Source organism: Equus przewalskii, chromosome 13, assembly GCF_037783145.1.
Source record: "Equus przewalskii isolate Varuska chromosome 13, EquPr2, whole genome shotgun sequence".
Classification (NCBI taxonomy): Eukaryota; Metazoa; Chordata; class Mammalia; order Perissodactyla; family Equidae; genus Equus; species Equus przewalskii.
Window position 1 is genome coordinate 1,604,763 of NC_091843.1, and position 13,494 is coordinate 1,618,256.

The 13,494-nt window shown below is 41.0% G+C and overlaps 1 protein-coding gene across 9 annotated transcripts in view; it reads left to right on the top strand.

Annotated features, from left to right (window-relative positions):
- Window positions 1-13,494, top strand: part of RNF130 (ring finger protein 130) — a 106,895-nt gene that overhangs the window by 74,606 nt on the left and 18,795 nt on the right. For 3 of the 9 annotated variants that reach the window (XM_070570057.1, XM_070570054.1, XM_070570061.1), the window contains 2 exons: window positions 1,483-1,576; window positions 8,462-8,643. The exons of 4 other annotated variants lie outside the window; for them this stretch is intronic. In XM_070570057.1, coding sequence (XP_070426158.1) covers window positions 1,483-1,576; window positions 8,462-8,477 — 110 coding nt within the window. In that variant the 3' untranslated portion in view covers window positions 8,478-8,643. Of the gene's footprint in view, window positions 1-1,482; window positions 1,577-8,461; window positions 8,644-13,494 lie in introns of those variants that run through there. 2 more of the 9 variants (XM_070570060.1, XM_070570059.1) reach the window with 1 other exon arrangement.

Genomic DNA, 13,494 nt, shown 5'->3' on the forward strand with positions numbered 1-13,494 from the left:
CATATATAAAAGTCTCAAAGAAAAAAAAAGAAAGAATGCTGTATTAAGCTTCTTGATATTGATGACCAGTCATCTCTTAATTTTTTTAAATACCAGTATACATTTTTCCTCACCTAAATTCCTTGTGGGTAAAAGTGATGGGTTTTGTATGGGTTCTTGAATCTTCATTTTGACTTAAATAAAAACGTTATAAACTCACACTACTGATGAGGAATTTATGATCTGAGAAGGAGTGTCTGCACTGTTAGCCAAAAAGAGAGAGTTTGCTGAGCATTTTAATGATAGAAACCAAGGTGGGCGGAGAAACGCTCATAGAACAACTCGGAATCCTGAAGAACAGTTCTTAAGCTTTTGAAGATCTCTACCTTTACAATCCAATGAAAGTATAATGACCTTTTTCTAGAAAAATTCCTTGGCACACACAGTTTTGCATAGTTGTAAGATTAATGGAAACCAGATTGAGAAACACCCATGTTATACACAGGTTTTGCACATAAATATTTGGCATTCCAAGTGTACATTTTTTCTCTCTGCCTTATTACAGATATATAGGGAATTTTAATGTGTGGCATGTTGTTAAACCAGCCCTACTTAGTGTATACTCTAGGAAATATTTTGTATTTAAGACTTTTTAGGAAATCAGATTGATTCTCAGGGTATTTTTGAGGTTCTCAGTAAACATTTTTAGAATGTTACCTTGAGAATACAGACTTTGAAAAGTTATGGGAGAATGTTAATGGACCTCCTGGACCTAGAGAGAGACTAGATAAAAGCACTTAGCATTCTGTGTACCAGAGCTTGTGACCCACCTACCCTTCCTGCTGGTGGTGCTTGACAAAGCCAGAACAGCCAGTGCTGCTTCCCAGCGGTGGGGTTGTGGAGGGTGGTCCTTTCCAGAAGACACCAATAAGATGTCTTTTTAAAGTACAAACTATAAGTAAGCCCAAGTATGAGAGAAGAGAACGTGTACGTCAACGCCATGGAAGGCCAGCCCGTGGACGGGGTGGAATACCCACAAGACCTTTGGGAACCACTACTCCATATTTCTAAGCCTTTCTCTAAGAATGAGCGACACAACCATGCGGAAGTGACAAAATGAAGAAGGCAAGGGTATAAGCCTGGGTAGTCTACTTTACTGTCACGTAAATTAATAATTAAAAAACCTACGTCCATGTGCAATTTTATCTACATATTTTACTACACACTTTTTAGTGGCCACACTCCTCACAAACCTTAGGACCTTAACTGGAAGAAACGTTTGGGCCGTGCTTTCCTTTCTCCCTTGCAGCTTTCACCACTACTTCCACTAACCTTCTCCAGTTAGTAGCTCTGTGGCAAACCTCCTCCTGCTTCACTTCCTTGGGCCAGTCTTGGCCTACACCTCTGCTGACGTCTGCTTCGTGGCATTTGAGGGAAATGTTGACATCGATTTGACTTAAGCCTTCTCCCCAGAGTGATTTCCTCCCTTTCCTTTGTCAACAGAAGAGTGGTTTATTATTGCCAGTTTTGGCCTCCTCAGTGCTCTCACGCTCTGCTACATGATCATCAGAGCCACAGCTAGCTTGAATGCTAATGAGTAAGTAACAAATTGTTTTTTGGATTGCATGTGCCAGATGATCCCAAGAAAATATGTAGAGTAATTTTTGTAAAGATGGTGAGAATTGGCTTCCACCAGTTTCATGCTGATCCTGATGGGATCATAGCTAGCAAAATAATTTATTTCACCAACATGTATTTTTAGTCAGTAACACAGATTGGGAGTTCACCTTGTTCAGCAACAATAGGTCAGTTGAGAAAAGATCTAGGGGCTTTCATTAGCCAAAAGCCTAGGGGGAATCATCAATGTCAAACAAATGCCAAGGGAAGCAGTACAGTCGTAGGATGTGAAGAATGTCCGTGTCCTGATCATTGACAGGAGTCCCTCTTCACTAGGTGCTCATCACACTTTACCTGGAGTCTTACACACTTAGCTTGTGGTGGAACCTGGCACCCGGGCCTGTGGTCACAGAACAGTGACTTGGATGTTTAGCCTGCAAGAAAGAAGCAATCAGGAAGACCTGCTGTTTCCAAATATTAGGAAGACCGTTGAGGGGGAAAGAAAATAAGTGTAAACTGTATTTCCGTGGGGCAAAGTGAGATGAAAGGGGAGGACTCAGAGGAACAACATCCGTCAGTGAGGCTGCTCCCCAGGGGAGGGGTCTGTTGGAGTGAGAGTGGGAGTGCCCAGGACTAGGAAGACAGGCAGAAGCCAGATGTCACCTGGCAGGGCTGCTGTAGGTAGGAGGTTTTTCAGAGGATGGAAAATTGGGCCAGATGACTGGTAAGGTTCATTTTAATCCTGTGATTTCCCAAGAGTAGCTTTCCACAGGGTAAGGTATAGAAAAGGCTTTTTAAAGGTTTTATTTGTTGTATTTTAAATTTTGGGCGTTTACTGTAGGATATTATTCACTCATTTCTTTTACCCGTATTCATGAAAACTAATTTGAGGTGAAAGCAATCCTGGGACAATACCCAAATTTGAACCTAAATTATTACAGGTAGAGAATTCATGTGCTCTCCATATTCAGTTATGTCCTGGCGTTTTAATTGATTAATGATAACCAATCAAACTCATGTGATTGGTATCATTGAATGCCCATCGTCCAGCTGTGGAGATAGTGGGCAAGTAACCGCCACTTGCATTGACATGGTTTTATTCCCTCTCACCTGATCTCTTGGCTAGATATTTATTTATAAAGTGCCCTTTGGCATCCCTGACCTGTCACCTATTGGGAAGATGTCGTGGTCACTTGGTGTTCTTCAGCCTTCAGATAGGTAGTGTCAGCCTCCCCCACCAGGTCAACAGCTAGCTGCTTCCGTTGGGCCCAGCTGACACATTTTCACTTCAGCCCAGCACAGCATTAACTGCTCAGATTCTAGAGACAGACATACCTAGATGTGACTTCCCACTCCTCCAGTTTTTGCTTGTGAGACTGGGCAGTTTTACTGAGCCGATGCTCATTTTAGTCACCCCCAACATGGATAATGATAGGAGTGCATCTTAGGGGTGTTATGAGAATTAGCACATAAAGTGCTTAGCACGGTGCCTGGTACATAGTAAGTGCTCAATAAATGTCAGCCCAACAAATCCACTGAGATTCCTTCAAAGTCCTGTGAATAAGATGGCCGTGTGCCTTCATCATTTGGCAAATGAATGTAATTTTCTTCCATGAAATAGAAAACAGAATCATAGGAGCTCTGTGAGTGCCTACGATTCAAACCTCAGTTCAGAGGGAAATATTTATTTCACCTGTGATCACCTCTTTTGCTTACTCCCATCCTGACCCATTAGACTAGATGACAATGTAAGCCCGCTTCTTAAAATCTTCACAAATGAGCTAAAGCCAATCACAGCGAGTAGTGGCGCTCAGGGCACTTTCAGAGACTCATTAAGTAATTTAGTGGTCACCTTGCTGCCTGCCGCTCACAGTCTGCCAGATGCTCAGTTCGTGCAGCAGATATTTTAGAGAATGCTCAGTAGACATGTTACATGTCAGTAATCAAAGTAATATTTCAGTTCCATAAATGCCTGCATCACTTAGATCTAAGTCAGAGATCTTAGATCCATGTCTTATTCCAACCCTTCTCCCACTGGCTTTCGTGGAGGGTTGATACTGCAGTTGTTCATTTGATATTATTTCTGTGCCTTCAGTCAAAACCACTCTTCAGAGCCGACAATTTTCATGATCCCATTTAGAAAGAGAGAAAGTGTGTCTGTGTGTGTGTGTGTGTGTATGTGTATGTACACATTTATGTATAAATAAAAGGGTGGTCACCAAAATATTAATGGTGCTTATTTTTAATTTAGTAGAATTTTGACTGATGTTTTTCCCTCCTATTGTGCTTTTATGTGTTGATTTTTTTAAATAACATGAGTTACTTAACTTTTTTAAAGGCTGTTTTAATTGTAGGGAATAAAAGATAATAATCAACTCTTACTCAATGTCTCTTTCCCAGAAACATTGATGAAAACTTCTTATGTGATTTTAATTCCAGAGAAAAGCTTATTTTAGCAAAAAATTTAATTATTATTAATGAATTCTTTGAAATTTATCTTATTTCCCTTTTTGCCTTTACCAAAAGCTTAGAGCCAAAAGGAGATCGCCTTTTGAATTTAATTGCTCTGTTTTAATTTTCTGGGTAACCTCATCCGTTTGTAAGATAGTCCTCTACATAAATAGATTCCATGTTTTCACGTTAGTTATTTGTTTAGAAATTAATAGTAAACTTCACGTCTACGCCCATTGCTACTATTATAGTTTACTTTTCTAACAGTTACACTGAACTTGTGTACTGTGATTTCAGCAAGACCTTGAACCAGTGTAGTCGCTGGTGAAACCCTGTGGATAAGATGAAGCAGTACAGGCCAGAAGTAAGAGCAGGCATGTGGAACCCCGGGGGCCAGCCTCCCCCTCAGGGTGTGGCTCGCTGCCCCGCTAAGGGTGAAAGCGCCCCCTCCGCCCTCACCATGCTCTGCACCTTTATCCAGGGCTTGATGCTATTGGCTTCACTCAGAAGTCCATGGATCTGGAGTCACTTCCCTTGTGTTGTGATGAAATACTGTTTAGGTATTCAACCATAACTAATTGTGCTTTAATTTTTTTTAACACTGAGAACAAATCTAATGAATTTTGAGACTTTGCAAATATAAACAGGGTAGTAGTCAAAGAAGCAAATAAACGCAAGGTAAATATATTCATATATATTAGCTTCTCATACCTCTGTTAGTACCTAAAGCAAAGTTATTAAACTTCAATTCCCAGAGGAGGTTTCCTGCTCTACTTCATTATTCAAATAAACTTTGTTAAATCCCAACATTTACCAGCTTATATTTGCATCAGTCTGTTTCTATCTTAACATAAGAAAAGTAAATATTTTCACTGTTGTTTTTCTTTGAGGAACAAGTTATAAGATGCGTGGGTGATGTAGGAGAGAGGTTGGGTTGATGGGAGGTTCAGCTGGGTGTCCTCTACAACCCTTTCTCAGTTCCTAAATTCTGAGTCATAGAAATCATGTCCTAAGATTTGCAGACAAGAGTAGCCCAGATGTTCAAGATTCAGAATAGTCTCAGCAGGAGGAAATGAATCTGATGTGGTTAACGTGACAAAATAACTGGAACAAATGTGAAATCCTAGAGCATAACCCAAGACCAAGAAGCCCTGGAGCTGCAGCCGGTCAGGGGCTTCGGTTGTCCCCCCAGTGCTCCCCATGAGCTGTCCTCTAAAGCGTAGTGGGAGAAATTTATAGACTAGGTCAAAGGAATCCATGTGTCTATTTTACTCTCTACTCACTGTTTCTGAATTGTTCTGCTGAGACTCTTGAAGAGCAACATTGACATATCTCAGTATGAAAGGGTCTGAAAACTTAATCATTTGATATCTTGGGGATGCTTAGCTTAGGAAAGAGAAGACTGAGTGCTGTGAGAGGTGTCTCCAGGTATTTGAAGGACTCCCAAAGATGAGGATGGCTACTGTTTATTGAGTGTCTACCAAGAACAAGTACTGGGCTGTGTTTACTACCCGCATTGCCCCCGTTTAATACTCGTAGTAGTGCCATGGTGACTAACCAGTGCACACAGAAGGTGATACTTACTGTGTAGTTCTGGAGACATCTGCAAGGACATAGATTTCCACTTGAGGTCAGAAAGAACTTTCTGCCAGCCAGAGTTGTCCACCCTTGACACAGGATGTCTTGAAAGCTAGTGAGCTTGCCAGGACCTGCTTATTGAGACAGAAGCTACAAGGCCGGAGCTGTTCAGAGGGAGACCCTGCGTCAGGTGGAAGTCTAAGACGCCTTCCAGTTCTGAGTCCCTCTTAAGTTGTCTGTCCTAAATGGTCCCTTCCTAGGCGAGATCAGAGCCTGAGGAGAGGGATTGGGTTCTCTGCTGGCTGCCTCTTTGAAAACCTTAAGTATCAAAAGCAATGTTTTTAAAACTTTTTTTTTTTTTTTACCATCTCCCATTGTAAGAAATACATTTTAGGGGCCAGACCCGTGGCCGAGTGGTTAAGTTCATGCGCTCTGCTTAGGCGGCCCAGGGTTTCACCACTTTAGATCCTGGGCATGGACATGGCACCGCTCATCAGGCCATGCTGAGGCAGTGTCCCACACAGCACAACCAGAAGGACCTACAGCTGAATTATACAACTATGTGCTGAGGGGATTTGGGGAGAAAAAGCAGGAAAAAAAAAGAAGATTGGCAACAGTTGTTAGGTCAGGTGCCAATCTTTAAAAAAGAAAGAAAAGGAAAATACATTTTACATTGTGACCCAGTGCTCCCACATGTATAACTGAAACAGAAGTTTCCCATTTTCCTTACTTCGTGCAATATTCTCTGATCTATTCTTCTCTATACTTGGCTGTTGTTGTTAATGCTAGTCAAGAAATCCTACATTGACTTTACAATCCATTAATAGGTTGCAACCCAAGGTTTGAGAAACACTGATCTAAAGAATTTTGAATTTTTAGTTGTCTAATATCTTTTGCTCACACTAACACCCATTTCGGATTGTTTGTTATTTTCCTGAGACAGCCTTTCTGGTAGCTGTGCCAGCAAAGATGTGAACTTGCTCCCAGTTTGATAATAAATCCTATTCTTCCTCTTAGTATTTACTTCTCCTTTTAGCCACTCTGAGCTGACAGACATACACAAGGAGTGACCTGAGGCCGAGAGGGGCCTACTGGCCCCTGAGAAATGCCGTGGGAAGAAGGGCGTGGGATCCACGCCCAATATTTCGGGTTCCAGCTCTTCCCTTGACACCGCTTATCTTTGACTACTCTGCAGAGCCTTGAAGGGCTCCGAATAACATGGCTGAGGACAGGAAATTGGGGTTTCTAAAGACGTGATGAGAGAAAGAGGGTTAGAGGTTGCAAGGACCTTTGATTGGACTTCTGTGCTGTCCGTGAGTGGTCATTTTTTTATTTTTTAGAAGTATTTCTAATATTTTGGCTTCATTAGTTGTTGATAATTTCATAGAAAGGCAGCAAAATAACTTTAAATATCTTAATTTGCCCATTAATATATTGTAAATATATATATTAGATAAAGAAATTATATCTAATATCCAGTTTTCTGAGTAAAACAAAGTGTTATCTTAAATATGAACTACAATAAAGTATAGAGCTTTATGTGAATGCCATCACTTAGGCATCATCTTGCCAGCGCTCCCCGGGCGCCAGACCCTGCCCTGAAGGAGCGCTGGGGAGAAAGGGGCTACACCGCTCAGTGCTCTGCACTTACCGGCGCTGGTGGAGGTGGGGAGAGCAAGGAGGGCAGTGCCTGGGGACCGAGCACAGTATGAAGCAGCACAGCCCCTCAGTGTCACAGACACAGGGGAACTGCCACTTTTGCCCTGGGGGAGTTGAAAAAGGCTTCCTGGAGGGAGTGACTTAGAAACCAGGCCATGCATAACTAGGGCACAGAGTGAGGAAAAAGCAGAGCAGGTTCAAGGAGTTGTGTGGTTTGATGTGTCTTCTGTAGGTGGTGGTGGCGGGAGGCTACTGCACAGTTTGGACTTAGAAACAGTGGATAATGTCTGAGGTTTTTCAGGAAGATAGCTTAAGGGAAAATAGAGTTGCAGGAGGAAGTCAAGGTGATGGGGAGGAGATGAAATCAAATGATGCTGGAGAGGTGTATGATCACCACAGAGGGTTTGAAATCTGGATCTGGAACTCAGCAGAGAGAGAAGAGAGCAGAACTGAAGACATGATTTAGAAACCAGGAAATTGAACCAGACTGTACAAGGGCTCAGGAAGCCTGGGCGTCCCAGGGGCCAGCTGCAGGGGGCCAGTGTTAGCCTGAGGACAGCGCAGGAAACCTCAGGAGACTTCAGGTACCTTTAGGCACGTGATGTAGGCACGTGCGTGTGCGCGCACACGCGAACACAGACAGACACACACACACACGAACACACACACACAGAGTCTGGGGGCTCCTGTAATAGGCCATGTAACCCTGAAAGTCTGTACTCTTCAAATCTTATTTCAGAATAATTAATGACATTCTTGTATGAGGTATGAATAAGGAGCATATTTTAAAGACAACAGCTACAGATTTCAGGACATTCAGCAAATGTGCTCAAATCAGGGAAAGTTGTAAATTGTAGGATAATTGTCCTTGCTTTTTTAAACAAGATACTGTCAGCCTGTACTTTTTTTCCCTGCATTCCTTTTGGAAGTCCGAACACACATCTAAGGTGACTGATACCGACACACATCTAAGGTGGCTGAGCCATTTGACCCCGAATCTGAAGCACTGAGATCAGGAAAGTGCTAATGACTTACTGCCTTTAACCAGGTGGGGTGGGAAATAGTTGGGGACAGCCCCAGGCCGCCCTTCAGTTAGGATCACTTTCTCTGTTATTTTGTAACATTGACAACTACCCTTTAACTAATTCTTGACCTCTTTTTTCCTTTTATTCCGTAGGGTAGAATGGTTTTGAAGAAGGAAAAAACTGCTTTCTGACTGATTGCCTTGAAGGAAAAAAGAACCTATTTTTGTGCATCATTTACCAATCATGCCACACAAGCATTTATTTTTAGTACATTTTATTTTTTCATAAAATTGCTAATGCCAAAGCTTTGTATTAAAATAAATAAATAATAAAATAACCCCCTGTGCTGTTGAATGTTATTTGCCCACGTGCGTTTGGAAGGCGGATTGGGAGGCACATGCCTGAGTTCCATTTCTCCATGTTTCAGAGACAGAAGACGCTTATGACTCCCCATTGGGAGGCACAGTGATGCTGTGTCTGCGGTGTTTTCACTCCTACTGTGTTTCGGCTCCTGCTGTGCCCAGATAGGACCAAGGGTGGGGACATCTTGTGTGGTGGTGCCCTCTGGGCCCTAAGTCGAGTTACTCCATTGTTATTTTCTTCCAGGTCGCCATTCACTCTGATGATCTCTTGTTTCTTTGTTTGTGGTCGAGCTGCCTCCAGCACATCAGCAGCTCCAGAGCAGCAGGGACATTTAACTGCACTGGCCACTGTACACCCTGTGCCTGGTAGAGCACTGTGCACATAGTTAGTGCTCACTAAGTGTTTGTGGGAAGAAGGGATGAGGATGAGAAAATGTTTCCAAAGTACACACTGAGTAGGAGTAAATCCTATCTGTTCCAGATGTTTCACCTCGTTTATACAGTATTCTAAAAACAGCAAAATCTAAAAAGTTGGATAAGAGCAATTTTACATGTGTAAATGAAATATTTTGCTTTACTGATGAGGAAAATGTTGAAATACTTGATATCATTTTGAGTCATATGCTTGAAGAGTTAATAGTATGTGTAAGTTTTGAGCAGTGAATTCTCAGCCTCAGCATCAGCATACCTGAGGGATGAGAATGCGCTCCAATTCGTTAATGGTTCCCTCCAGCAGTCATACTCAAATCTGTAGAAGGTGGAAGCTTTTTCTTTTCTTTTAATTGAGGTATAATTCACATACCATAAAACTTACCCGTTTAAAGGGTAAGCTATTTTAGTAATTTTCAGTATATTCACAAGGTTGTGCAACCATCACAACTATCTAATTCCAGAACATTTTCATCATCCCAAAAAAGAAGCCCCATATCCATTAACAGTAACCTCTGACCCTTCCCATCCCCCTGCAGCCCGGAAACTGCTAGTCTGTTTTCTGTCTCTGGATCTGCCTATTCTGGACATTTCATATAAATGGAATCATACAATATGTGTTGTGACTGGCTTCTTTTGCGTAGTATAATGTTTCAGGGTTCATCCATGGCATGGCGTGGCATGTGTCAGTACTTCGTTCTTTTTTGTGGCTCAGCGATATTCTGTTGTATGGATATACCATATTTTGATCATCCATTCGTCCATTGATGGATGTTTGGGTTGTCTCCACCTTTCGACTGTTATGAATAATGCTGCTATGAACATTTGTGTACAAGTTTTGTGTGGACATGTTTTTTCAGTTCTCTTGGATTTATCCCTAGGAGTGGAATTGCTGGGTCATATGATAACTCTAAGTTTAACTTGTTGAAAAACTGCCAAACTGTTCTCCAAAGCAGCTGCACAATTTCACATTCCTACCAGCAATGTGCAAAGGTTCCAATTTCTCTACGTCCTCACCAGCGTTTATTTTTTTCCCTTTTTAAAAAATTATTGCCATTTCTAGTGGGTGTGAAGTGGCACCTCGTTGTTTTTTATTTGCGTTTCCCTAATGACTAATGATGTTGAGGAGCTTTTCATGTGCTTATTGGCCACTAGTGTATCTTCTTTAGAGAAATGTCTGTTTAAGTCCTTTGCCCATTTTTCAGTTGAATTGTTTGTCTTTGTTGTTGAGTTGTAGGAGTTCTTTATATATTCCAGATACTAGGCCCTTATCACATACATAATTTGGAAATATTTTCTCCCATTCTAAAAGTTGTCTGTTCACTTTCTTGATAGTGTCTTTCAAAACACAAGTTTTTAAATTTTGATGGAGTCCAATTTGTTTATTTTTTTCTTTGGTTTGTGTTTTCGGCGTTGTATCTAAGAAACCATTACCTAACTCAAAGTCATAAAAATTTGCAAGAGTTTTATAGTTTTAATTCTTACATTTAGGTTTTTGATCCATTTGAGTTAATATTTGTAAATGGTATGATGTAGGGGGTCTAACTTCATTCTTTTGCATGTGGGTATCCATTTGTCCCAATACCTTTTGTTCAAGAGATTATTTTTTACCTTTTGAGTGGTCTTGGTACCCTTGTCAAAAATCAGTTAAGCACAATATATGAGTTTATTTCTAGACTCTGACTTATATTTCATCCATCTATTTGTCTGTCTTTGTGCCAGTAATACACAGTATTTGTTATTGTTGCTTTGTAAGTTTTGAAATTGGGAAATGTGAGTCCTCCAACTTTGTTATTTTTCAAGCTGGTTTTAGCTATTCAGGGACCCTTGCATTTCCGTATGAATTTTAGGGTCTGTTTCTCAATCTCTATTAAAAAAAAAAAAAGTCAGCTGGTATTTTGATAGGGATTGTGTTGAATCTGCAGATCGTTTTAGGTTAGTAGTGTCGTCTTGACAAAATTGTCTTCCAATCCATGTCTTTCCATTTATTTATTTAATTTCTATAGAAGTATTTATTTTTGTACATTGATCTTTTCCTTGCAACCTTGCTGAACTTTTTCTCCCTTCGATTGTGTCAGTTTTTGCTTCATGTATTTTGGGGTTCTGTTGTTAGATGCCTATGGGTTAAGGGATGTTTAAAGACTGCAGAAGTTATTCATTACGTCTTTACCCCTTGCGATGCGTTGGTTCAGTGGCCCTCCTGGTATTTCCAGCCAACTCTGAATGCTCGAGAGTTCAGCTGAGTGCATTTGATGTTATGCTTTAGAGTAGGCTCTGTTGCCTTGACACCTTCCTCAATACCTACAAAGTTTCTTTCTTCTAGCAGTATTTTCGTAAATTAATAGTGCAGTCCCCCTACCTGGCTTTGTTCTAGTGATATCAAAGTAGTAGTTTCCTTTCCTCTCCTTCCTGTTTCTGGGTAGTTGTTATTTTTCTTCGTCAGCAGTCAAGGGATGTAGGACTGTTAGTGACGTTACCATTTCTATTAACTTAATATACTTTCACCTTTTCAAATTATTTCAAGTCCCAGCCGAGAGTAAGACTTTTTTTCTTAAATAGTACGTGCGGTTCAAGGCCAAATACAGAATTTTTAACAAGAGCTAAGAAATTAAATGAGTAAATTAATAGGATGGGGCTTCCCATCATCACCCTTAAAGATTTGTCATCATCCACTGAAATTTGAACCTGCTGTTTTGTGGCTTTGAGATTTAACCGACATCATCAAGTTTGATGTTTCAGTTGCTCATGGTCTCAGTAACTATGAAAGTGGTGTGTTGTGTGTGCGCACACATGTACACATGTGCTTTTGGGGTTTTTTTTAAGATTTTATTTTTCCTTTTTCTCCCAAAGTCCCCCGGTACATAGTTGTGTATTTTTAGTTGTGGGTCCTTCTAGTTGTGGCATGTGGGACGCCGCCTCAGCATGGTTTGATGAGCGGTGCCATGTCCACACCCAGGATCCTAACTGGCAAAGCCCTCGGCTGCCGAAGCAGAGCACGCGAACTTAACCACTCGGCCACAGGGCCGGCCCCCACATGTGCTTCTTAATGGGTGGGCTTTGTTCCTTAGAGCAAGAGTTGGAATTAGCATCAGAATGCAGTTGCTTGTTTCTTCATGGGCATGATGCTACCAACCAAGAAGTCAGCTTTATGAATAAGAAGCAATGTATGAGGTTGAATAATTTCTTGTTTACTGTTTTTTAAATTAGAGAGTGATCAGAAGTTAATCAGGAACAGATGTGGTATTTCAGAGTTTTAAACCTTTCTTAGACATCTGTAATGCCTAAGGCATAGGTTATTCTGTTTTTTCGGGGTTTTTTTACACACACACAAAATGTTTTTCAAGAGTATTTTATTTCAAGGAAGCCTCAGTGTTTTAAGAATTTAATCCAAAGAGCTTCCAACAGGAATGCAGCTCACCTGATCCTACCTGGTGCCTTTAGGCAGCCTTGGGCCTCAAGGAATTAAATCTTGTTTCTCTTTGGCCAGCTGAGTTATAACTGTAGACTTTTTAAATAGTTGAGAAAAGATCCTGAAGGTTCCTTGACTTTATATCTACCACATTATTTGGTTACGCTAAATTCCTTATCAAGGCAGTGTAGGAAAAGAACTTAATGACAACAAATAGAACAAAGAATTCAGTTGAAAGAGACTGCCATTCTAGATCTCTGCTGTGGAGCTGGGCTGGGAAAGCTGTTAACAATAGCCAGCAGTTCACATGGGGTGTGCCAGACGTCATGCTACGTGGTTTACACGCATCGTTATTTTAATCTCGGCAGCATCCCAATGAGAGAAGGTATAGTTATTTTTCTCTTTTACAAGTAAAGAAACTGAGGTTTAGAGAATGTCAAGTAACTTGTCCAAGATGATGTACCTGTTAAGTGCCAAAGTCAGAAATGAGACCCAGGCAGCCAGGGGTCCATGTTCCAAACCCCTGGCCTTGTCCAGCCCTGAGACAGCTGGGACAGCATTTGCTAAGTTGTACACAGTTGTCCCCCTTAACAAATTCAGAGTCTCCGGGCAAAAACAGGAAAATGCACAGAGGGAACTATTTGAGCGCTGAGCTTTGTATACACGTACACATTTTATGTGTATTTTATGTATATATAAGTGTACATATATGTATAATGTATGTGTGTATAACAGGAAAATGAGCAAAGAACTCTTTGAGAGCTGGGCTCTCTATATAAGCACACAATGTTTTTTTAAAGTTAATGAGTAGTCACAGTAGTAATAGCTAACATGTAAGTGCTCACTATGTGACAGGCACGCGTACGCATTTTGCATATATTAACTCATTTAATCCTTGGCACAATCCTATTAGTAACCCCATTTTACAGATAAGGAAACAGGTTTAGAGAAGTCCAGTAACTTGCAAGGTTGCTGTGCTGGGAAG